Genomic DNA, 27,264 nt, shown 5'->3' on the forward strand with positions numbered 1-27,264 from the left:
GCTCTAAGTTTTTTATTGTACACGCCAGAAAAAGAATTTAAAAATTAGAGAACTGAGGTCTTTCTTTTTTTTAAAAAGCATAGACATGACTTTCAACTTTTTCCCATAGGCAATAAAGGCCACTACATTCTCTCTTTGTAACTTCATCTAGCTATCCAAGAACCTGTTTGAGAAACTACAATTTCTGGACAAAATCTATTTTTACTCCCCTGAAAAGAGGTTACAGGTGAGCTCTAAAACTTCTTATAACACTTATATGCTTGTTAAATAAACAAATACTTATTGGATTTTTACTTATTTGTTTCTTGTTCAGAAGTGACCTCTGAAACTTCTTTAACTTAGATGATAGTTATTTTGGGTAATATTTGATTGAAATGAGTTTAAATGGACTGACACGGATCAATGAGAATTCACATAGCCAATCTCAACTTGTTTGAGATTGAGACGTTGTTGTTTCTATTTGTTTCTTGGGAGGTTTGAGCATTGTGTTGCAACTCGTCTGACCTTTTTGTCATGCATTCTCTCTTCCCATCGAGGGTCTTTTAGAAACAACCTCTCTACCTCGCAAGGTAGAGATAAGGTTTGCATACACTCTACCCTCCCTAGACCTCACTTGTGGGATTACATTGGGTAAGTTGTTGTTGTTGCCATTCCACTCGGCTTTCCTTTCGCTACAAATTTCTTGAAACTTTGAAGCATCTTTTGTGCTGAGTTGACTTGAATTGATTCTAAACACACTGGTTAATCCAATAAACACCTGAGATCTAGCAGTCAGTTGGAGGAGAATGAGAGAAACAGAACATGTCAAATGTTGATTGGCTTCCTTCTGCCCATGTTTGGTTTTCTATAGTTTCTTGCATTCAAAAGTCATGGAGCATAACTCTGTGTGTAGTTAAATTGAAGTCAATTTCCATGGAAGTTTTTGTCCTGTAAAATATTTTCCAGAAAAATGTTTCCCGTTTTTGTTTAGTGAGTGGAGAATATTTTTTTCGAGAAGAATATATTTTAAAGACTAATAACAATATTAGCACATCGAAGAGTGTTTTGATGGAACTTTTGAGAATTAAAGATTAATATCTAAATGAAAGTCCGAACAAATAATATGAAGTTAAAAGTCAAGAATACTATTCTAATGGAAAGACCGTCCCCCATAAGTGAGGGAAGTCATTTTTTTCCCTTTTGATGGAAAATACTTTCCATGGAAAAGCATTATGTTAACAACTATCAAAAATAGACTAGTTTCTTGTAGATTTTTTTTTTCCTGGAAGATGACTTCCGTTGTACCAAACACACCCTTAGAAGCCAATCTTTTGAATGGGGGTAATTGGGGATGTTGGTTTCTGGTGCCTATATGTCATTTGGCTTGAGATTTAACTCTTTCACACCATTACTACAGGCACAAAGATATGGAACCAGAAGAAAACATAAAACCTCATGCCATAATGATACCAGTACCTCTACAAGGCCACATTGTACCATTCATCAATCTTGCAATAAAGCTTGCATCAAAGGGTCTCACCATAACTTTTGTCAACACACAAAAAACTCATCAAAGGTTGATGAAAGCTCGATCAATCTCTGAAAACTCTCCGGATTACGACATTTTCTCCGAGGCACGAAAGTCTGGCCTTGACATTCGATACACAACGATATCCGATGGTTTCCCACTGAATTTCGATCGGATGGGGAAACACGATCAGTTCCTGGAAGGGTTGTTCCATGTTTTCTCAGCACATGTGGATGAACTCGTGGGAAATCTTGTCAATTCTCACCATAATCCTCCAGCTTCTTGCCTAATAGCTGACAGTTTCTATGTTTGGCCATCAGAGATTGCCAAGAAATATAACCTTGTTAACATATCAATGTGGACTGAACCAGCTCTGGCATTTACAAGCTACTATCATATGGACCTCTTAAAAATTAATGGTCACTTTGGTTGTCAAGGTATGATCCCCTCCTCCTCCCCCACACCTTGATTCCGTAGCTAAATGTTCTTTTCTTTCTGACAAATCAAAATATTTCATAAAAATGTACACAAAAAAGTTGTTAACTACAGTAAGACCTCTCTATAACAGTCATCTTTTATAACAATATTTCACTATAACAATCATCTTTCTTGTGGTCTTTCATATTATGTTATATTATATGTTCTCTATAACAGCATTACGCTATAGCAGGCAAAAAATATCGAGACATACCATGCTGTTATAGAGAGGTTTGACTATATACAAAATAGCATAAGACAAGTATATATTAGGCCTCAAAAGCATCTAGCCGATAAAATGGGATCTCTCCACTTTGCACCATAACTACAATCAAGTTATCAAATAGGTTTTTTATTCTTATTACGGAGTTCTCAACTCCTTCGAACATTCTTCCTAGAGTTTAAGTTTTGTGCCCTAACAATTATAATATTTTCACATTATCAAGTTAGAGTGTTTATAACAAACATGATTTGATAACTCAGAAAATAAAGTAGATAACCTGTTATAACAAGTTAATTTACAAAAATAGAGTAAAAGTTTCCATTCTTTGACAGATAATCGTGAGGACACGATACATTATATACCAGGTGTTGAGGCTATTGAACCGGGAGATCTTCCTTCATACATTCAAGATCCCGAGCCATGGGGTATAATGCACCGGTACATGTTCAAGTCACTTGAAGATGCACGGAAAGCGGACATGATCATCTGCAACACGGTACAAGAACTAGAGTCCTCAACAATTTCAGCTCTACAAGAGAAAAAACCATTTTATTCAGTAGGACCAATTTTCCCAAAAGGCTTCACCAGAAGCACCATTCCGACAAACCTATGGGCCGAATCAGACCCCATCCAGTGGCTAAACAGTAAACCAAAAGGTTCAGTTATGTACATTTCATTTGGAAGTCTTGCAAATATTAGTAGACAAGATATTCTTGAAATGGCTCATGGACTTCTACTTAGTAGAGCTAGTTTTATTTGGGTGCTTCGTCCCGATAGCACATGGACTGAGGAAAGTATTCTTTTGCCATCAAGATTTGAGGACGACATAAAAGACAGGGGATTAGTTGTGCCATGGTGTAGCCAAATCGATGTAATTTCACATCCGGCTATCGGAGGATTCTTGACACATTGCGGATGGAATTCTGTTTTGGAGAGTATTTGGTGCAAAGTTCCAATGTTGTGTTTTCCTATATTCACTGATCAATTGACTAACAGGAAACTTGTGGTTAGTGAGTGGAAAGTTGGTTTAGATCTTTGCAGTGGAAGAATCCTCAGAAAACAAGAAATTGCACGCAAAATCGACTGTTTCATCACTGAAGCCGATAAATTAAGGATCAATCTAGAGGAAACAAGGAAGAAGCTTGAAGATGCATTATCCGAAACGGATCTTCAGGAAGAAATTACAAACAATTTATCTGTGACCTCAAGTCCAAAATTCTGCATAAAGGCAAGATTAACTAGATAGCTTACTTCAAGTATGGTAAGGAGAAAAATATCTGTATTGGAACGAAATGCATACTACATATGATCCATACAACGGATCCCAACTTAGTTCCGGATTGAAGCTTAGTCCACTGATTGATTGAACAAGAATAAATATATTAATGATCACGCCCTTCTTCACATGTAACTATAACTCCATAATAAGTCAAATCAAACTCGGATCCAGGATTTGAACATTATGGATTCGAGTTTGAGATCTACCACATCCCATTACTGGGTTTGAAATCTATTATTTATACATATTTACTTGATTTTTAGCACATATAGACACTCTGAGCAAAAACTGCTGGATTTGGATGAACCATAAGTTAGCTTCTACATCCGTGAGAGTAGGGTATCCCAACATGTTTGTAAACGTTGCTTGTCTCATCAGTTTCATAAATCTAGCTTTAAAATCAACTTTCTACACAAATTAGAAAATTTATTCAAAAAACAAAACAAAAAAACTATATCAACTCAAATAAAATAGAATAGATATAGAGAACTGCATATCAGTTCCATAAGTCAATATTGATATCAAGGATTTGTAGGTTTCGTAACGACTTCCTTAAAAGTGATTAGGTTCTACCTGTCCCCTTTTAACACCTTCACTTTGTTTCTTTACACCCATGGTGCATACGCCATTGATACCACCTTCTCGTATTTTAAGTCTTTCAATCGACTCAAATAAAATATAAATCATATAGAGAATGTATATTTGCATAAGTGTATCACTAATTCACCATATAACATAATCCCTCAAGGACAAAATTAGCATGAAATTTATCAACCTCTCTATAACAAGCACCTTCACATTTAACCGTATCGGGTGTAGCTTTATATATAACAACAGTTTTACACCAAACAACGCTCATGCTTGACTGCAATTCAACAATAACTAGAGTGCATCCAAATATATTCAATAACAAACATGTTTTCAGTGAAACCCATCTTTGATGTTATGTTATACATGTCTTATAAACAACATTTCAAGCGATCTTCTCGTATTTTTATCTTTAGTGCGTCAACTTGACCCAGATGACCCAATTGAAGAATGCTAAAGAAAATGTTTGAAATATAGATATAGAGAATTGTATATTAGTTCCATAAGTACTACTGTATCAATAATTCACTATAAAATAATAACCTAATTTTGTGGTCTAAAACAAAATTAGCTATATGTAAAATAAAGAAATTGTCACAACAAGAAAATGCATCACCTTTCTATAATAGTCATCATGTAATAACATTTCACTATAAGAACCATGCTTTTTGTGGAACCGATCTTTGATGTTATGTTATATGTTTTATACAACATCTCACTATGGCAATTATTCTTTTTATAATAATATATAAGATGCATATTTTATAGGACTAATAGCATTTTTGGACCCTCAATTATTGATAAATTTTAATTTTAGTCTTTATGATATTTGACTAAACATATTAAATCTTCAATTGATTTATTTTTGCATTTTTTTATCCATTTGTTTGTGACTACTCACAAATTTATCGTAATTATTAAAACATTCCAGCACTTAATAACTCATATGATATGTCAAATTTGTATTGTTAATTTATATTTGACAGTACTATAATTCTATATAGCGTCACGTATCACATATTTTCTACATGAAATGATCAAAACCATTTATTATTTCAACTAATTAAAGGTTAAATATACTGAGTCATATATTATAGAGTAAAAAAAGCATAATTTACCAATAACTTTGGGACATCTGAATTCTATTCTAAGATATTTCAAAAGATGTTTGATACTCTTATCGTTTTGCAGGAAATATTAATTTATATAAATTTTTCAACATTCAATAATTCAAACTCATCTAACTATCCAAATTTTAAATTTTAAATATCTTATATCGACTAACTTCTTAAAATTACTTTTAAGGGATAAAGCACTAGTTCCCCCGAACTTTCATAAGATAATTCTTATCATCAGTCATATTACCCCCCTAAACTATTTTAAAGTATAATAAATGCCACCCTAGTGCTGACGTAGCATAGAGAACCAAACATTTGGAAGGCAATGAAATACACGAGCAATCGCGTGTAATTTTGCAATTTTTTTTAAATCTATTTCATTTTCCTCCTTTCTTTTTAATTTCGAAATGTAATGGAAATGTTATTTTATATTTAGAAAAATGAAAAGGACAATTGTTATTATTTTTGCATGAACTTGAAAAAGAATTAGAGATGTTATATCACAGGTTGTTAGTTTTTTATAGTGTTAAACTCATTCTAGATCCTTAGTTGTTGATGAGATTTGAAAATGAAGAAAGAATTTTGAATCCACTATTGTTGAACCTTGAAAAGCTTGAAGAACAAAAAAATGGGTTTGTCAAAATTCTTAGTTATATAGAAAGGTTTGACCGCTCGTATTTAAGATAATATCATCAAAATTAAATTTGGAGCCCCCGAAAACGGGTGATAAAAACGAAGCCTCAAATCGCATTTGAATCGCCATTTCGTATAAGAGCCCTTTTTGTTTTCATTCTATAACAACATTTAGGATCCTTAGTAAAAATGCGTTTTCGTTGAAATATTTTTTATCCCATTACTTTAATAGTTGTGTTTCGTACTTAGCCTTTATAAAAAATTGAGACAGGTTATGATTAATCTATTATTATGTTCTCTATACATTCCTTTCATCCACTTTGTAGTTTGGTTACTTTTAAGTTTTAACAACAAAATTTCTTCAACAAATATAAAAAACTACAAAAAAAAAAAAAAGTCTTCCCACGTCTGTTAAGAGCCTAAGATAATATCAACTTATAAAACCGCTTTTAGATAAAGCCTCAAAAGATTCGGAAACACTCAAAAGTTATAACAACATTTTGCTATAACACCCATGATTTTCGAACTAAGAATAACTTTATCATTCATGAAAATGTTATAGTATATGTTCTATATAACAACATTTTGCTATAATAATATAAAAAAATATCGGAACAAACTACCTTGTTATACTAAGGTAATATCATCACACAAATAAAGCCTCAAAAGACTCAGAATGTTCAGCAAGCTTATCTCTTGTTCCTTCCAATTGCTCCTTCAACAACAACAACTCATCCAAATTTCCACATTCTTCAACATCTATTTTCTCCAACCAATCACATAGACCATTCTTCAGATCAAAAGTAAATATAACAATTCCATTGAATTAGAGACCCAATTTCCGGAAGACCCTTTATTAGATTTGGTACAAAAATGTCCTCCATCCAGTGGGTCCCACTTTCGCCAGTTTATTTTTCAGAAAGTGGGCCTAAAATACTAATTATAATTACAATAACTGACTAAAAAATCAAACAATTCATTTTTTATCGAAGTAGGACACTAATGGGGCAATACACAAGACCCTATTTCATTTTTCTGAAGTTAGGGAAAACGGGTCCCATAAGACTCGGGTTCATTTTTCTGAAACTGAGTTCTGCTCAGTTTTTTAAGTGGGTCCCAATGGCAGCGATAAACCGATAAATTGAAATCAAAATCAAACACAGATACATAAGTGTAAGGATTTTCTAAGTGTTATATACATAGTGGGTAAACTCACACAACACATAAAAATGACATACATTAAAAAAACAACAATGGCGACACGAGCATTGGTCATGGATTCGAGTTGTGAAGCTTTCTTGAAAAGCCATTTACGTCTTTTTGAGAATGTTACCATTCTTGATCCTTCTTTGATGATTTGCTTGATTTCTATCTTCTTCTTCCCTGTGCCCATTTTTTTTTATTCTGCAAATTCGAGTTCTGTAAGTGAAAAGTAATTAGGAAATATAAAGTATCAGTTGTAAAGTAATGGGAAAAAATATTCAAATTTGCCTCCAAATTTTTTGAGAAAGAAAGATTCAAATTTATCTTTCAATATTCACCCAAAGGGTTTACTGGTCGGTGAGATAAGGGATTACAATTTCGGGATGAAAAATGGGATTATATTATTCTGTGTTTGGTTATGGGTATTAATTAGTCTCGGGGTTAATTATAACAATAAGGGTAATTTTAAATCAAGGGTGTAACAACGGACTTGCAATTTCAAATAGTAGATGGCAGATTCAATCTTTTCTCTAAAGTAACCAAAGGTGAATCTTGATGATAAGCATTGATCCATAATGTAAAAAAAAGTTTGGTGAACGAAGCATCCCCGTTCACACAGTCGAGGGGATGTAATATAGATTAGCCTATCCCGATGTAATCACCCACATTCTTCAAATTAAAAATGACCATAGGGTCGCAAAAGACGAAAATAACTTTAAAGCCACGACTCGAACAAGATAAGAGAGAGTTATAACCAGCCACATGGTTTACACTGAGATAATTTTACAATTATTCTAAAGTTACCCTTTCAAATTCTAATCGATAACTTGATAAGAACAAATATGATAACTAACCTGTATAATTTTCGTCTTCTTCAAAGATGGATTGAGCTTGAAAACTCTTGAAGGGTTGCTATACGTGTATATTTTATAAATTTATGGAGACAGATGTAAACAAATGCTATTTATGTAAAGATTCCTAAAGTTGTAAAATATAGGAATCGGTAGTTTTAGTTTCCTACTTTGAATGTTCACTTTTTCCCATAATAGTTTCCTAATTATTCTGTCTATAGTTTTATCACGGCACAAGAGACCTTTTTTTGTTCTTTTGGCTATGGTTTGACTTTCCTTTTTAAGGATTAATAAGGAAAGGAAAAGTTTATATTCGTCTTTTTTTTTCTTTATATATATATAAATAAGACACCTCTCTAGTAGAGATAACGATTTTACTTGATTACAAAGTTGTTGTTGGTTAAAAATTCTTTTTTGAAATGAGTTGACTTGAATGCACACACTGGTTAATCCAATAAACACTGAATCTGGGTTAGAAAAGAATTGTTTAGGATCCACGCCATATCCCATAGTTTCTTGGTCATACACCATATCATCGCAGTTTTTGTCCTCGCAGAAAAATGGTTCCCCTTTTGTTTACTGAGGAGCGCTAATAACCCTCACATCCGATGACGTATTAAAGAACTCCAAATGATAGTCGACCTATGTCAAGAGTGATTATTATGAGGGAAAGACCGTGCATAAGTAGTGGATTTATTCCACGATTTCCATGGAAAAGCATTTATGACAAATTATCAAAAATAACTATCTCATAGATTTTTTTCTGAAGATGATCCGGTACCAAACAACCTAGAAGCCTATGGAATGGGGGTTCCGGGATGCTGGTTTCTGTGCCTACGCGTGATATCTTCACAACAGACCATCAAAACTCCCGCAAAACCTCATGCCATTATGATCGAATCAAGGCCACATCGTACCATTCACAACTAGGCATCAAAGGGTCTCACCAGACTTTGTCAACACCGAACGCGTCTACGATTACGACATTTTCTCCGAGGCACGTAGGCCCGCACATCCGATCTACCGAATTTCGCGGATGGGGAACACGATCAGTTCCTGGAAGGGTTGTTCCATGTTTTCTCAGCACATGTGGATCCGGGAAATCTTGTCAATTCTCCCTTATTCTTCTTGCCTTTGTCTCGGTCATCACCGACTTGTTAACATATCAATGTGGACTGTGCGGGCATTTACAAGCTACTATCATATGGTCACGCTTTTTGTCAAAACCATTGCCTCCTCCCCACACCTTGAGGCGTTCTTTCTTTCTCTCGACAAATCAAAATATTTCATAAAAATGTACACAAAAAAGTTGTTAACTACAAGAAGACCTCTCCAATGGGGCCATCTTTTATAACCACTATAACAATCATCTTTCTTGTGGTCTTTCGCCATACAAGATTACGCATAGTTATAAAAAAATATCGAGACATACCATGCTGTAGAGAGGTTTGACGATAATACTAAGACAAGTATATTTGTCCCAAAAGCAACTACCGATAAAATATCTTCCTCTTTAAAATTCATAATACAACAGTTACAAAGGTTTTTTATTCTTAAAAACTCCTTCGAACATTCTTCAGACAAGTGCAACAATTATGGCCAGGCTATAACAAACATGATTTGATAACCTAGAAAATAAAGTAGATAACCTCGTGGCAAGTTAATTTACGTAAGTTTCATTCGTATAATCGTGAGGACACGATACATTATATACTGGCGTTGAGGCTTATTCGGGGACACACCGGCGGGAATCACCGCCCACCTAGACATGATCATCGGCAACCGCAAGAACCAGAGTCCCCTCAGCCTCCCCGCTCAGTAGGACCAATTTTCCAAACGGCTTCACCAGAAGACGGATGCCACAACTATGGGCCGAATCAGCCACCGTGCCCGTATCTATCCACTTGGCCGACGTTCGAAATGGCTCATGGCCTTCTTCGGCTAGTTTTATTTGGGTGGTTCGTCCAGCAGCACATGGACCGGCATTCTCGCCGTGGTGTCTAATTTCCTCCGCAGCTCTTGAGCGTATTTGTGCAAAGCTGCCATATTCCGATCAATTAACAAACAGGAAATTGGTGGTTAGTGAATGGAAAGTGTTGGTTTAGTAGTGGAAGCCCCGTCTTTATGCTGAGGATCCCTAGAGGAAACGGACATTGAATCGGCCACGCATACGATGACTTTCAATCCTTCGCAAGACCGTTAAGTATGGTACATGGACACGTGTATGATCCACATCTCACACGACATCCACGAATGGTAATCTCTCGTCTTATTCTAATTTGAGCAATAATCATCATGGTATTGTTGTTGGTAATGGTCATTCAATTCCATTCGCGGTTGTGGTCATACTCATTTGCCTACCCCAAACCCTCCTTTACATCGTTGAAAAATGTCCTCCACGCCCCAAAACTCATTAAAAACTTAACTCTCTGTTAGAAAGTTCACTATCTTGATAACTCTGTGTAGGTTCGTTAATTTTGATCCATATGGGTTTCATAGCAGATGGATTTTCAGTACGGGGGATGCCACTAATGAGATGTGAGAGCGAAGGGCGATATATATCCCATCACCACCACCATCACAAACCAAGCCAATTCACCATCCACCTTTTTTGCTTTGTCTTCTTCTTTTTGGCAAAATATGATCGTTTGGGTCACCCGGGAGCCGTCAAAAGATCACCTTTTTTGAATTCTCTTAGGATAAATAAAAGCATTGAATGTAATAATTCTAGTTGCTCTAGTATTTGTTGTTCTTGCGTGCTTGGAAAACATATTAAGTTGCCTTTTGTTCCATCTAATTCGAACACTTGTATGCCTTTTGATATTATTCATCAAACGAGTGATTTATGGACTTCTTCTGTCTTAAGTTCCATGGGTCATCGATATTATGTTCTTTTCTTGGATGATTTCTCGAAATATTTGTGGACTTTTCCTTAGCCGGAAATCTAATGTCTTTGCTAAGTTTTTAGAATTTCTAAGGGCCCATGTCCGAACGTATTTTGAACGAGAAATAAAAAATGTCCAATGTGATAATGGGAAAGAATATGAAAATAATGATTTTTGGCGTCTTTGTGGAGTCGAATGGGATGTCTTTTCGTCTTTTTCTTGTCCTCATACGTCCTCACAAAATGGGAAGGCCGAAAGGAAAATTCGGTTTATCAATAATGTCGTGCGCACTCTTCTTGCCCACGCTTCTCTCCCGCCTTCCTTTTGGCATCATGCATTGCAAATGGCAACTTACCTACTTAATATTTTACCAAGCAAGTTATTGAACCATAAATCTCCCCTCCATGCTCTATATCATAAGGAACCGACGTACTCGCACCTTCGGGTCTTTGGGTGTTTGTGCTACCCTCTTTTCCCGTCCACTACGATTCATAAGTTGCATCCCGTGCCTACACCTTGTGTATTTTTGGGGTACCCATCGAACCATAGAGGCTACAAATGCTATGACTTATCATCACATCACCTTGTGTATTTTTGGGGTACCCATCGAACCATAGAGGCTACAAATGCTATGACTTATCATCACATAAGATCATCCTTAGTCGTCATGTTATTTTCGATGAGACTCGGTTTTTTTGCTACCTTGTCTACTCCTCCACCCCCCACATTCTTTATATATATTGGATGAAGGGATCTCTCCTTATATTTTTCATCACCTCCAAAACCGGCACCTCCCCCTCCACCATATCATCTCCCCGCTCGCCTGCCCCCCACCGATGCGATCCTCCTCCGCTCCATTCTTCCCCCCGTCATCGCTTGCATCTTTCCAGACCGGTCCCACGGTGAGGCAGGGCCCACCGGACCGACCGTATTGTCGCCCCGCCTAGCTCCGACCGCCAGCCCCCCATCCACTTGCTCTGATTCGTCACAGCAAACCATTGCCCACCTATCCCCACTCCCCGTCCCACCATGGTCTCCCACAGCCCAACGGGGTATTGTCAAGCCTAAACGTTTGTTTAACTTACATACCACGGTTATGAAATCTCCTCTACCTCGTAACCCATTGGCCGCTCTTCGTGACCCGAATTGGAAAATGGCTATGAATGATGAATTTGATGCTCTTGTTAGGAATAAGACGTGGGATTTGGTCCCCTGTCTACCTAATGTTAATGTTATTCGTTCTATGTGGATTTTTACTCATAAAGAAAAGTCTAATGGTGATTTTGAGAGGCATAAAGCCCGACTTGTAGGTGATGGCAAAACTCAGCAGTTGGCATTGATCGTGGTGAGACGTTCGGATTTCGGTGCCTTGAAACCGTAACTATCCGCACTATTCTTAGTCTTTTGTTGTCAAAGCATTGGCCTATACATCAAGCTCGGATGTGAAGAATGCTTTTTCTTCACGGTGAGCTCAAGGAAACCGTGTATATGCATCAGCCCTATGGGTTTCGGGATCGCACACATCCCGATTATGTTTGCCTACGCGTAAGTCTCTTTATGGGCTTGCTCAATGGTGCTCCACGTGCTTGGTATAGACATTTTGCAGATTTTGTGTTTTTCGCTGGCTTCTCTAATAGTGTCTGATAATTCGTTGTTCATATACCATGCGGGGACTGAAATGGCATACCTATTACTCTATGTTGATGATATTATACTCACTGCATCCTCAGACGCTCTCCGTCGTTCCATCATGGATAGACTTGGTTCCGAATTTGCTATGAAGGATTTGGGTCCTTTGAATTATTTTCTTGGCATTGCTGTGACCCGTCACAAGGGGGGGATGTTCCTCTCTCAACGTAAGTATGCCGAGGAAATCATTGATCGCGCGGGTATGTCATCTTGCAAGCCCTCTCTCACTCCGGTTGACACAAAACCGAAGGTCAGTGCTACTTCGGGTGCTCCTTATGAAGATCCCACTCATTATCGTAGTCTCGCAGGTGCTCTTCAGTATCTCACTTTCACGAGACCAGATATTTCATATGCTTGTCCAATGTGTGTGCTTACATACGCTATGACCCGCGGGACGATCATATGCTTGCTCTTAAGCGGATTGTGCGGTATGTTCGTGGCACTCTTGATCACGGGTTGCATCTCTACCCATCATCGATCACCGACCTTGTCTCCTACACCGATGCAGATGTGGGGTGGCACCGTCCGGACACTCGTCGTTCTACGTCGGGGTATTGTGTATTTTTGGGTGACAACTTGATTTCTTGGTCGTCAAAGCGACAACCAACTCTTTTCTCGGTCTAGCGCCGGCGCAGTATCTGGGGTGTAGCTAATGTTATCTCTGAGTCTTGCTGGATTCGCAATCTTTTATTAGAACTACATTGTCCGGTTCGCAAAGCTACGTTGGTATATTGTGACAATGTGAGTGCCATATATCTGTCTGCTAATCCGGTGCAACATCAACGCACCAAACATATTGAGATGGACATTCATTTTGTGTGTGAGAAGGTTGCGCGGGGACAAGTTCGGTCCTTCATGTCCCGTCCCGATATCGATTGCGGATATTTTTCACTAAAGGTCTTCCTCGTGTCCTTTTTGAAGATTTTCGTTTGTGATCTCGCCGTTCGTAAACCTCCCGTTTCGGCGCGGGTGTGATAGATTATGTAAATATTTTGTAATCTCTTATTTAGGTTAGAATATTTTGTAATATTTTGTACTCTCCTATTTTGAGTAGAATATTTTTGTATATTAACCAATTCAAGGAATGAAAGGAAACTACGGAAAATATTCTTTCAATATATGTATACAAAATCTCTAAATAATCTCAATTTTATCGTTCCGGAGAGAAATGTATATTTATAAATCGTATTAACTGCGAGTTATAAGTTGTATTGATCAATTATTATTTATAAGCCGCATTTGTCAACCACAATTTCTAATTCGCGTTGTAAAACCGTTTTATGTTTTATAAGTCGTATTCAAGAACGATGTTGTATAGTCTCATACCCTAATGTATCGATTGATTTATAAGTCATGTTTCTTAACCACAATTTTGAGTCGCGTTGAAGAACTACTACTTATAAGTCATATTTAAAAACTACAATCAGAGACGAATCCATAATTTAAGTTTTATAGATTTAGCATTTAAGATTCTTAGCATTGAATGCATTACATTTTTAAAGTTATGCATTCATATGAACAATTTATTGTAAATTTTCACATATAATCTATACTTTGCGTCGAAAATACTGGGTTCAGATCAACCCGGTCCAGTATGCTACATCCGCCACTAACTATGATGTATAGTTGCGATCGCTAATTGTGATTTATAAGTTACATTCATATTATTTTTAACATAAATTTGAAATTAGTTAGACTCCAACACGGATACCGAAATCCTGTGAGTAACCAAATAAACAATAGTAGTAGTAATTTATAAGTCGCATTAGCGATTTATGTAAAACCATAGACAAAATAAAATAAAACAACAACATATCCTAATGTTCACAAATGAGTTTTGGAAAGGGCACAGAGTATGCGCACCTTAACAATACGACGAAGAGGCTGTTTCCGATAGACCCCGCCCTGACATACACAAAATAAAATTTAAAAAATCTCAACTTCAACACAAAACTACACCCAAAAAAAAAAAAAAAAAACACACACACACAAAACAAAAAAAACCTGCTTTGAAGTGTTGTCCAAGAAAATCAAATATAACAAAAGTCTGCTCTTTTTTTTACACTCAAAAGTTGTAAAATCAAAAACCTTTGTTCAACATAGTCCTATAATGTCTGTAAGTTTTTCTTTTCTTTTTCTCCAATCTTTACATTATATACAAATATTTGTAAACTCAATTAAGCTTGTCTAATTAGTTTTTGTTAACCTAACTGTAAACTCAATATATTTTTTTTTCTAGAAATTTTAGATAGTATAGATTAAACAGCCAAAAAGGTGAAATGTGTTTGAATATATTAAGTTGTAGTTGATAATAGATATTAAATAACAAAAAAAAAAAGTGAAATGGGGTTGAATAGATTGAGGTTTAGTTGATTAATTGCTTGATTCTTGATGAGAGTTCATTTTTTTTTTCTATTTTTATGCATAAAATTTAGATAGTAGAGATTAAACAAAAAAATAAAATGAAATGGGGTTGAATAGATTGAGGTTTAGTTGATCAATTGATTGATTCTTGATGAGAGTTCAAAAGGAATTAATTTTTTTTCTATTTTTATGCAAAAATTTTAGATAGTTGAGATTAAACAACAAAAAAGTGTAATGGGACTGAATAGATTGAGGTGTAGTTGATTAATTGATTGATTCTTGATGAGAGTTCAAAAAGGAATTTTTTATTTTTTTATTTTTATGCAAAGTTTTTAGATAGTAGAGATTAAACAACAAAAATAGTGAAATGAGGTTGAATAGATTGAGGTTTAGTTGATTAATTGATTGATTCTTGATGAGAGTTTAAAAAAAAAAAAAAAAACACTATTTTTATGCAAAATTTTTAGATAGTAGAGATTAAACCACAAAACAATGACATGGGGTTGAATAGATTGAGGTTTAGTTGATTGATTTTTTATGAGAGTACCAAAAAAAAAAAAAAACTATTTTTGTGCAAAATTTTTAGAGTGTAGAGATTAAACAACAAAATCTGAAATGGGGTTGAATAGATTGAGGTATAGTTGATAGTAGAGATTTAAAAAAAAAAGAAAAAAAAAAGGGTCAAATATATTGAGGTGTAACTGTTTAATTGTTTGATTCTTGATAAAAGTAAAAAAATAGATTTTTTTCTATCAGAGTTGGTTTTTTGTACCTTTTTATGTAGAAATTTTAGATAGTAGAGATTAAACAACAAAGAAATGACATGGGGTTGAATAGATTATGTATAGTTTTTTAATTGATTGATTCTTGATCAGAGTTCCTTTTTTTTTTTTTTTCTATTTTTATGCAAAAAATTTAGATAGTAGAGATTAAACAACAAAACAATGAAATGGGGTTGAATAGATTGAGGTGTAGTTGATTGATTGATTGATTGCTTGATTTTGTATGAGAGTTAAAAAAAATTAAATCTTTATTATCATAGTTGGTTTTTTGGACCTAGACTTTATGTGGTAGAGACTAAACAGAAAAAAGTGAAATGGGGTTGAATAGATTGAGGTATAATTGATAGTTTTTTTCCTTATGAGAGTTAAAAAAAAATTAAATCTTTATTAACAGAGTTGGTTTTCTGGACCTAGATTATATGTAGAAATTTTAGATAGTAGAGATTAAACAAAAAGAAGGTGAAATGGGGTCGAATAGATTGAAGTATAGTTGATTGATATTGCTTTTTTTTATTTTTTTTTATGAGAGTTAATAAAAATTAATTCTTTATTACCAAAGTTGGTTTTTTGGACCTAGTTTATATGGAGAAATTTAGATAGTAGTGATTAAAAAACGAAAAAGGTGAAATGGGGTTGAATAGATTAATAGATTCTTGATGAGAGTTAAAAAAGGGTAAACTTTTTTCTATTTTTATGCAAATTTTTTAGATAGTAGAGATTAAACAACAAAATAATAGAATGGGGTTGAATAGACTGAGATGTAGTTGATTGATCTTTTATGAGAGTTAAAAAAAAAAAAAAAAATTTAGATCTTTATTATCAGAGTTGGTTTTTTGGACCTAGAATTTATGCAGAAATTTTAGATAGTAGAGATTAAGCAGCGAAAAAGTGAAATGGGGTCGAATAAATTGAGGTGTAGTAGATTGAATAATTGATTTTTGATGAGAGTTAAAAAAAAAAAAAAAATTAAAATTTTATTGTCAGAATTGGTTTCCTGGACCTTGGTTAAATGCAGAGATTTTAGATGTTGTGAATATGTAAAGAAACAAAAGGGTTATAGCAGAATGAGCACAAATGATTAGTCGTGCCAATACCAGCTAGTTCGGATGCAGAGATAAATAAAAGATGAAACGTGTAGTATTGAAGTTTGCTTTTTGCAGTGGGATATTGATTAGGTGTTTGGTTATGGCGTTGTTATAACAGATTGAAGCATTGTTGATTGATTGATTTTAATAGAGATAAAAAAAACTGAAATGTCTATCATCAAAGTTTTGTATGTGAACCTAGCTTTTATGCAGAAATATTTAGTTGGCAGATATGAAAAACTGAAATTGGCTCGAATATAGTGGAATGGCTATGTTGCTCGGATTTCAAAAATGCCAACGGGTGTGTGTCGGATCCTCTAAAAGTAGTGCATTTGGAGGATGCAATGTTGCTTGGGCTATGTTGCTTGGGCTCTTCAAAACTGTTGTCGCACACCTATCGGATCCTCAAAAAAGGCAGTGTTTTTGGAGGATCCAGCACGCACCCGTCAACATTTTTTAAGAGCCCGAACAACATAGCCCCGGGGGCCGGCAACATTTTTGGAGAGTTCGAGTAGCATAGGGAATGAACAGAAAGGATTTCTTTGGCCAACCTCAACTATTTTGTGATCGAGGCGTAAAATTGATTTTGATCGAGATAAACAAACTCTAATATGTATTATCAAAGCTGGTTTTGCTGAGTTGGTTATTGATTATGTGCTGCTTGGTTATTGTGATGTACATGTATAGATCTTTGAGTATAATGGAAGTGCCCTAGTAGCAATGGTGGGGAAGAACTGCTTCGCCATTGCTAGTGACCGGAGACTTGGAGTGCAGCTGCAAACCATCGCCACTGATTTTCAAAGAATCTACAGAATCCACGATAAGGTGTTTATTGGCCTTGCCGGGCTGGCTACAGATACCCAAACACTGTAATTTCTAATCCCTTTTTCATTAATGGTTTTTTTTTTTTCATTGTTCTTTGTATTTGTCATCCTTGGTATATATGTGTGACTGCTAATTGAATTATGATTTTACAGAAAATACGGTCAATTCAAGGATATGTATCTTTGTTTTTTCAAAAAGAGAAATAAGCTTCATATTAACTACCAATAGAATAAAGAAATAAACTCATCAGTTTTATCGTTTCTCATAATCCACCATGCATATGGTGGAACATCAAGGAGACCTAGCCTATATACCAATGTGACCAAAATATTAGTACGTTAAGAAAGACAACATAAAACTTTACCTCCTCAGATCCTATATTGGGAATGAATAAACTCGTTCAATGTACAAAAATGTTAGATGCGGAAGTTCAGTGTGTAGTTTAGCTAGGGGTGGCAAAATTAGCCTATAAAAACATGATTAACCCAACCTCAAGTGACCCGCCCATTGTTAGCTCAGCCCATTTTAGTCCAACCCATGTAAAACTTGGGCTGATAGTTAGCACAAAATTTACCTATAAAAACCTTGTCAAATATTTTAAAAAAACCTTTTTTGTTTGATGTGTGGTAAATAACCATAATAAAGAAAAAAAAAATTTTATTAGGTACTTAAAAAATTATAAAAGAACAAACAAAGAAATTATAACTTAGTAAGAATTGTGCGGGTTTGGTTATGACCCATTTTTAACCATTTTAGCCCAAGTAGCTTTTGGGCGGGTCATTGACTTAGCCCATTTTATGATGTTGTAGTTGTTGTGTTTTGTTTTTTTTTGGGGTGAGGGGGGGAGGTGTAGCTGTGTAGCACAAACTCTTCAATTATTTGATTTATTTGAATTATGTATACTGATATGTGCCTTTGATTGTGTTTTCTCAAGGTATCAACGGCTAGTGTTCCGTCACAAGTTATATCAGCTTAGAGAAGAGAGGGACATGAAGCCTGAGACTTTTGCCAGCCTTGTATCTGCTATTCTATATGAGAAAAGGTTATTAAACTGTATATACGTCCTGTCACAGTGTTAACATTTCATAGCTAGTTATTCCCTGAAGAATATTTCGTCTCAGGGTTGTACTTGCACTTTTTCATATATGAATAAATTTTGTTGAGGGTTGGTATAAGAAAGCAATTTGATCACTTTGGTAAGTGACTATTTATTAATTTGAATAAAACATTGTATATAATGCATTTGTGTTTTCCATTCTCTACACCTGGGCCATCAAGGCTATACTACTTCTTTACCACCTTTGCCGTCCTAGGTAGAATATATATGCAGCAGATATTGCATTTGTGTCAGTGTTCTTCAATGACTTGGTGCAGATCATACTTGCTGATATGAGTCGCAAGTAATTGGAAACATTGACGGTTGTGTTTCTCCTCTATGTACTGTTTTTCATATCTTGTCTCTTTTATAGCTTTTCATTGTATACTTCAGAAGATAAAAGCTAAAACCTTTGGTCCATGTACTGATACTTTACCTACTGACTCTTCTGATCTGCTTTGGTCCCATTCCTGCACCTGAAGCTGGATCCAAAGAGCTGAGCAAAAGTCTCATGTAGGCAAGTTGTAGCTTGATCTCGACATGAACATCAGACTTCCTGAAGTTTTTGACAAAATCTTTAGGCTTCAAATTCACACCACCATTTTGAGCTTGAATTATGAGAAAATCTATTGCATCTTTATTTTTTCCCCCTTTCATCCATGGGTGGGGGAGACATTGTTTGCCATTAGTATCTCAACTTAATTGCAGCTTTATCTTCGCTTCTTCTGTCTCTTTATTGGACTAACCTATTGTGTGTGACTACATGTGGTGTCTGGCTCCACGTGTATAATGGTTCTTGAAATGTCATAATTGCCTAATGAATTTGGTTTTTATCTAGGTTTGGTCCATACCTTTGCCAACCTGTAATTGCTGGATTAGGAGATGACGACAAACCCTTTATATGCACGATGGACTCTATCGGAGCAAAGGATGTTGTGTTTCCTTCTACTTCTCCAAGTTAATTCTTGGAGAGTTATGCACTGCATTGACTTTTTTTCCTACAATTGTTGCTTATGATATGGCTACTTGGACATCACCTGCAGGGAACTTGCCAAAGATTTTGTCGTTGCTGGTACTGCCTCAGAATCTCTATATGGTGCATGCGAGGCCATGTTCAAGCCTAACATGGTTTGTTACTCATGTCACTATAATTTAATATAATATTCCATAATCTAGCTGAAATGACACGTCACAAGTCAATATTTCCCGGTGGGGATAATGTTGCTGAGTTGTAGCCTAGTGGTCAATGAAGTGGGTTGAGAACCATGAGGTCTCAGGTTCAAATCCCAGCATAAACAAAAATAGTAGATAACTTCTTCTCATCTGTCCTAGCCTTGGTTGCTGGTGGGAGGTGGCAGGTATCCCATGGAATTAGTTGAGGTGCAGGCCCGGACACCACGGTTATAAAGAAAAACTCATAATAATGTTGTCGATGTTGATGAAGTTCTTTTTTATTTGATGCTTATTTCAGCTGAAACATGTTTGCTTAGCGAAAATAATTATAGCTCCCTTTAGGGATGATTGGTCTTGACACGATGCGTGACGGCCAGGCAGACGTGCCGTTAGCCTAATGGCTTTGGACGCAACTTGCGCTCTGGTTATAGCTTCTTTTAGTTGATGTTCCGTTTTGGCTATTTACCACAGTCAGTGTTTAATCTAGATGAGTGGTGAAGTAATGCACTACCTCTCCATAGCTTTGCTTGTAGCTTGTCGCCCTTTCTTATCCCAAAACTTTTTGCTCATTGGTAAACTGAAATAAAGCTAGCCAGTCAATATGCAGATGTCAGTATTCCAGGAGTGGACATCCTCACGGGTTGTTAATTCCAAGATCATTTACATAGAGCCACTTTGTAGATCACCTAATAAATGAAATATTGTTTGATGTACAGTTGATTTTCTCCTCTCATGGCACAAACAGGATTTGCATAAAGCGTCGGGTTACATCTGGAAGTCTATCCCAGCAGTAGTTTGGTGGGTCGTATGGAAAGAGAGAAATGCTAGAGTTTTTGATAACAAAAAGGACAATGTAGTTAATCTAAAACACAAATGTATATTTTTGCTTAATTTTTGGTGCAACATAGCATCGGCAAATGTTTTAGAACCGGAGGCGTTGGCTAAGTTTCTTAGTTCTTTACACTCACTATAAAGTTTATCTTTTAGATGTACTTCTATCCAGCTTTTTCTTAAAGTTGGCCCCCTCTTTACTTCAATAAAATTCTTTTAGTTACCTATCAAAAAAAAAAAAAAAATTGTTTGATACACTATCCACGCTCCTCACTTTGCCAAACTGCTGTTATAAGAGTAGAATGCTTTTGGTAATCCAAATTTGGGGTTGGATAGCAAAGCAGAGACAGTCGAGCATAGGAATAAAAATATGTAATAACATTGTATCCCAATTTGTCGAATGGCTTTTATTTATGAAATGGGCTATATGGTAACTACATGTCTCCATGCTTTAGATATTGAGAATTTTAGAGCTTTTTGACAAGAATAGGAGAGAGAGCTTCATCTTCTAAGTATCTTTAATTTGATGCGATTGTTTCGTTTCTTCAACACATGGTTGATGCCAAGAAGAAATTGTGTAGCGTGATAATTATGTGCTCTCTAAGAGTCAACACATCAATGATTCAAAAGTTCTGAGATCCTATAAAGATTTGTTGTTGGAGAATTATCACAATATTTTGACTCTCTTCCTTTTATATTACTCCAGTGGTTCAAATTAAACTGTTTTCTGCCTTCAATTTTTGACTGATTGAACATGTGTTTAGTGAAGAACATTTTTATTTATGGTCTTCTGTCTTCTGTAATTTGCATTTCTAATCTATTGAAATGAGATTTTTTTCATTCTCTTAATTGGATGCATTAAAAGTTGCATGAATCAATTATCTTTAACCTTTTTCTCTACACTATTCTTTCTTTAGCTAGTTTTTGATATCAATAAGATGATATAGTCTACCGTTAGCAACAATTCTAAGTATTTTCTTGCTATCATTTCTTTGCAATACTTCCGCTGTTAGTTATACATGTCTGATTACTTGAGCTTATGGATTCTTATGCAACACTATCATTTCAGGAAGCAGAAGAATTGTTCGAGACCATCTCTCAGGCCCTCATATCATCAGTAGACCGTGATTGTTTAAGTGGTTGGGGAGGACATGTTTATGTTGTGTAAGTGTTCAGATGCTCCTTTCTTTTGATTGGTTTAAAATACTACTCCCTCCGTCCTAATTTGTGTGGCATGGTTTGACTGAGCACGGAGTTTAAGAATGAAAAGAAGACTTCTGAAATGTGGTCTAAAACAAGCTATAGCTATTTGGTGACTATTAATTGTCTCATTAAGGGTAAATTGAGGAACTAAAGTACCAAACTCTAACATACTCCTCCTTTATGCCTCTTTCTCTCATTTTCTCTTTGGTTTCGATTGGTATAATGGGAGCCTGTGTGGTTAGGGGGTCATAACATTTCATCATATACTAGCACCCTAGAGTGTGGCCTAACAGTCAATGATGCGGGTAAAAATCATGGGAAATCTAGATGATATCCTTTCTATTTGTCTAAGTCTTGGTAAGTAGGATTACATGGTACTTGTACGGGTGTGAGGTAGCGGTATCTGGTGGAATAGTCGAAGAAACTTCATTTATATACTATCAGGTTAAGCGGGTTAATTGCTCAATCCTCGATATCTTATTTTCTCCAATCTCTTTATGTTTGCAGAACACCAACTGAAGTGACAGAGAAGATCTTGAAGGGAAGAATGGACTAGACAACCATTTTTCATTTAGGTGTCTTGTACTGTTGTTCATTGCATTTTCTGGAAGACATTCCTTTTGTGATCAATAACCCCATGTTTATGTTTGATATTTTGTGTTCAAGTTATTAAGCATTTGGCTGAGCACTAACGCACTATCTTAGTTTTAACTATTAGCCTAATATGCATGCACCAGTAATTAACCATTGTCATGAAAGGGCCTATGATTTTGGTTTAATTCATTTGTTTTCAATGAATTTTAAATCCTTTCAGTGATGGCTTCAGAAAATTACAACAACATACCCCGTGTAATCCCACAAGTGGGGTCTAGGGAGGGTAGGATGTACGCGATCTTACCTCTACCTTTGCGGGATAGAGAGGTTGTTTCCAATAGACCCTCGGCTCAAGATAGATGTAAATGACGCAATAAAGTAGGAAAGAAAAAAGAGACAACAAAATAGTAATGTACCAACTAAGTGCAGCAACATATATCAAAACACGGGCGAAAAACAAACTACATGATACATAAATCATATTACTAAAAGTATGGCAACACTCAACTACTTACTAACTTTCTACCCTAATCCTCGACCTCCATACCTTCCTATTTAGGTCATATATTTAGTCAACTCAAGTTGTGTCATGTCTTGTTTAATCAACTCCCCCAGTTCTTCTTCAGCCTACTTCTACCTCTCCTAACTCCTGCTACAGCCAACATCTCACACCTTTTCACTGGTGTATCCTCAGACCTCCTCTTGACATATTCGAATCATCTTACTCTCACTTCCCTCGTCTTGTCCGCCACAAAGGTTTCAGAAGAAATTGAAAAGCAAAAACCATTTGCTTGGTCATGGGTACCAATTAACATGAGGAAAGAGAAGAAAAACCAAGTATACACTTTAAGGCGAAACAAAATTGTAGAACTCAGGATGATACAATCATTGTGTTGTAAGAACGGCGAATACATGGCCAAAGTACTGTCTTCTAAACCTGAAACTTTGGACGGATTTTTGTGATTTTCATGCAAAATTGGTTGAGGTCTTTCATCGATTGTTAAGGTTTGACCAAAATTGATGTTTCAATTTGTTGGATTTGGCATTTTGATACATCTTTGTAGAGCTAGGATGTGTTGAGCACCTTGAACTATGCGCCTCCTCAAGTAACAAGCGCCTCAAACCATCAACATCAAGAACACAAAGCCAACCACCACACAAATACATGCCAAAAGTATACAATAACTAAAATCAGATGATTTTGTGAAACTATTTTAAATAATGACGATGTGGTTTATCCACCATGAACTTCCTACTAAACATTAAAAGAAAGCAAATGGTCTCCACCTCCTTAAGGTATTCTTTATACTATCTCCAGATAAGGAAAAAATATGTACTGGGTATATACATCAAACTACGTTAAATTGCCACGAATGGTGAAAAATGAGGTGAGAAAGTGGAGAATTCTAATATAAGTAACAGTTTATATGAAAACATATGCCTTGTATATTCATTCAAATTCAATTGATGTAAACATCAAGTTCAAATAAGTTTTTCCCTATATCTACGTGTATCGGATACATATTCCTACTCGAGTCCATGTATCCATTTATAATTAAGGACCTGGCCAATTCGATTCGTTCAAACTTCAAACTACAACTTGTTTTTTATTTTTTTATTTTATTTTATAGTTTTGGTAAATATCATTCCTATGAATTATGCGTTTCAAATGTAATTAAGTCCGTGAATTATATATGACCATTTAGATTCATTTTTGTTTCGTGATTTTATAGTCCACTAAAGTCTTATAAAATCATAACATGTTTTATTCAAATAAACACAAGTAGACCATGTCTATTTGGTACTCATGAGGGACTATTTCGAAAGTAATTAGCTAACCGCTTCTCTTATGAGATCTCTCCACATTTAATTAGAGATCTTGAATTCGAGCACGGAAATGAAAGAGCTTCTGGTAAAAAGCGCTTCCCCTTAAATGAACCCCACACGATGCTATTCCAACTTTATCGCCGGTTTCAAATCAAATGATTAAACCAAAAACAATAATCTTTGTTGAGCACTAAATTTAGTTCATTCAAAATCCTTCTTATTGATTACCTTTACCATAAATATTTGTTGAAATTGGTAGTTGGGAACATCATATGTATATATTTCTGTACATTTAGATACATTATATTGCTACAATAAATTAACTGCAATTAATTTCTTCCTTCACTTCAAAAGAAACTAACTGTACACAAAAGTCAATCAAACCAAAATTAACTAATTTCATTCTTCTTTCTGCTTCCATTCCAACCCTATAAACCTACAAGGAGAATACCTAATTTTGTATTCAGAAATAGTCTCAAGCCTAGGTGACCAAATTCGCCCTTTTGGACCAACCAATTGTTCATAATGTTTCTTCAATTCAGGTGTATTACATAAAAACTTACCATCACTAGGACTTGTATTAGTTGTAACAATATCCTGTTGATCTTCATTTCTTCTTGTAAGTAGCTTAATTATGAACTCTGATGACACTTTTATCAAAACCCTACCATTTTCCGCCTTAACGTATTGAAAAATAGGGTTCCGAAAGTTGACTGGAGCCCGTCTAGGGTTTGCGCCCAGGGTAGCCAGAGTAGAGGCCGAGAGCACGTTGCATGATGAGAAGTAATCCAGAGGGAAAATAAAGTATGTTTCGCCATTTCTGAGCTTATCGTCGATGTTTAAGGACGGAATAGGGTTTCCGATGTAGAACGAGTCTGCATGGCAAACCATGCAATCTGGGAACTCGAACATTATCTCTCCAGCTAGCCTTTTTCCGGTGACCATCCTCGTCGTTCCGTCGTGAAATATTAGGTTAACCATTAATGATCTTGAAGGACATATGAAATAGCAACAAGATGAAAATATTGTCTTTCCCATTTTCTTTTTTTTGTTTTTTGGAGGTTGAAAGGAAGAAAATGAGACAGAGTTGTTGGAATAATAGTTTTAGGTTTTGGCCCTTGTGTATATATACGGAGAAGAAGTTGACCTTGAGAATAGGTCAGTAATGGTGGCTTCGAATATCTCTTCATTATGTATATCAAGTTGTACGATTTTCATCCATAAATTAAACCATTGGAGTTAATTACCATGATGTAATAATTTGCCCTTTAGGGTGGGGTAGAGGCAATAGAGTAATGTGGAAGAAAATAAAATAAGTAGTTCAAAAGTCAAGACTTTTTACCAACATGTTTAATCAGTATGGTAGTTAAATTATTTAATATCCTCTATCCTGTTAATTAGAGTATATTGATCTCAGATCAATGCCTTTTATATTCATAGTCAATGGTCGAAATATACTACTCGTGCTAAGCACAATGTTTATAAATCAAATCTAACAATTTAGCCTTGCATGATTAAGTGTTACATGATTAAACATGTTTCATATTTTCATTTGATATAAATACCATGTACAAGTAAGTTTTTTCGTTGATTGTCTATTAGAAAACCGAATAAAGTATCAAATAAGTTAGCAAGCAGTCAAACTTTGTAAATTAACAACTGATCAATATATTTAGTTAATATATTTATTAACTATAACAACCATTCAACCTCAAAAGAAATTGAACTAATAGTGGTTGACTTGCGAAGTTTTATCTATTTGCAATTTGTCATGTAGTTGATCTAGTGCATGGAATTTAATCATTAGAGATAGAATTCAATTACTGCTCTCTCTCACTTCTAAATCACTGTGATTAGGATGTTATTTTGACTGTTTAATTTGTTGACCAAAAATATTGAGATTTATCTGAAGTATTCTGAACATTATCTTATTGGCACCCGTAAGATTTTAATGATGTTTATTTTGTATGGTATAACTTCCTTATCTTAAACCCTTACCTTGTTTCTTAAACTGTGGAAACCCTAAATTTCAATTGCAATGGGGCAACTAAGCCATCATTAAACTTATGTCCGATGGATAGCATCCCTTGCTTAACCAAAGTCTCGATTATGAGTTTTGGGAATGGAGAAATGCACATCTTAGGAAGCGTTTCCACCTTTAACAAGCTCTACGTGGTGCGAATCTGATCAATTAATCGAGTTTATGGGTACCAAGTACCAAATAGTTACCAAACAACTACGCCTTAGTCCCAAACAAGTTGGGATATATGCTATATGATTCTCATTGATCATGTTTCTCCCTAGACTTAAATTGTCATCATCATGCCAAATAAATATACAAGTTAAGAACTTCCGCCCGGCCAATTCTTTCATGATAATTTTTCTTTCCTTTTTAGCTTTTTCTATTGTACATTAAAAAAATATCAATTTAAGTACCTGTAATAAATTAATCTTTTTTCATGACTCTCCCAACGTGTGTGTTAAGAATATGTCATGGAAAAAGCTTAGTTTATTGTATTAAATTATAAAAAAGCACATTCCTTTTTTTTTTTTTTTTAACAACGGCATGTGATAGTAATTTGATAAGGTGTAAATTTTTTTTTTTTTTTTTTTTTTTTTTTTTTTTTTTGGGTTGTGTGTGTGGAGAATATGTTATGGAAACACCAACTCCATGTCAAATATTTAGATCATCTACCAATACTTTTTCACATAATTAATGTCGTTTATTTTCATAAACAACCATTAAAATGTTATCTTTTGTTCATAGTTGGGAACATAATCATGTGACTCGAGAATTAAACAATTAGATTCATCCTCCAAAGTCAAGGTTTAAATTCTAATATTCTTATGTAAACAATGATGAGATTAAGATGGTCAATGACATGTGACAAATTAAGTAATTATCATAAAGACCCTGCCCTACTTATATGACCAAATTCAAAAGTCGTTTTTAGAAGCACATATGCAAATTGACAAATCCAACTCTCAATTTTTGGATCCCCAATTAGTGAATGGCTACGAATAATTTTTT

At 35.2% G+C, this 27,264-nt stretch overlaps 4 protein-coding genes across 5 annotated transcripts; 2 read left to right on the forward strand and 2 right to left on the reverse strand.

Annotated features, from left to right (window-relative positions):
- The first annotated feature begins 35 nt into the window (after positions 1-35).
- On the forward strand, positions 36-3,720 carry LOC132068052 (UDP-glycosyltransferase 86A1-like). The gene is made up of 3 exons (XM_059461514.1): positions 36-226; positions 1,397-1,944; positions 2,540-3,720. The coding sequence occupies exons 2-3, from the start codon at positions 1,407-1,409 to the stop codon at positions 3,451-3,453; spliced, it is 1,452 nt and encodes a 483-aa protein (XP_059317497.1). The 5' UTR covers positions 36-226; positions 1,397-1,406; the 3' UTR covers positions 3,454-3,720.
- Positions 3,721-6,471: 2,751 nt separating this feature from the next.
- On the reverse strand, positions 6,472-7,218 carry LOC132066255 (agamous-like MADS-box protein AGL31). The gene is made up of 2 exons (XM_059459601.1): positions 7,078-7,218; positions 6,472-6,615 (listed from the first exon to the last, which is right to left on the reverse strand). The coding sequence occupies exons 1-2, from the start codon at positions 7,216-7,218 to the stop codon at positions 6,472-6,474; spliced, it is 285 nt and encodes a 94-aa protein (XP_059315584.1).
- Positions 7,219-14,412: 7,194 nt separating this feature from the next.
- Positions 14,413-22,497, forward strand: LOC132068055 (proteasome subunit beta type-3-A). 2 transcript variants are annotated; one of them, XM_059461516.1, is made up of 7 exons: positions 14,413-14,569; positions 17,372-17,553; positions 18,444-18,551; positions 19,444-19,533; positions 19,649-19,733; positions 21,679-21,773; positions 22,320-22,497. In XM_059461516.1, exons 1-7 carry the CDS (start codon positions 14,564-14,566, stop codon positions 22,366-22,368), a joined length of 615 nt encoding a protein of 204 aa, XP_059317499.1. In that variant the 5' UTR covers positions 14,413-14,563; the 3' UTR covers positions 22,369-22,497. The 2 variants fall into 2 exon arrangements, with proteins under 2 accessions (XP_059317499.1, XP_059317500.1); XM_059461517.1 differs by having other exon boundaries at positions 14,434-14,565.
- Positions 22,498-24,632: 2,135 nt separating this feature from the next.
- On the reverse strand, positions 24,633-25,178 carry LOC132066256 (uncharacterized). The gene has a single exon (XM_059459602.1). It carries the CDS (start codon positions 25,176-25,178, stop codon positions 24,633-24,635), a length of 546 nt encoding a protein of 181 aa, XP_059315585.1.
- Between the last annotated feature and the right edge of the window lie 2,086 nt (positions 25,179-27,264).

Source organism: Lycium ferocissimum, chromosome 8 (genome assembly GCF_029784015.1).
Source record: "Lycium ferocissimum isolate CSIRO_LF1 chromosome 8, AGI_CSIRO_Lferr_CH_V1, whole genome shotgun sequence".
Lineage (NCBI taxonomy): Eukaryota > Viridiplantae > Streptophyta > Magnoliopsida > Solanales > Solanaceae > Lycium > Lycium ferocissimum.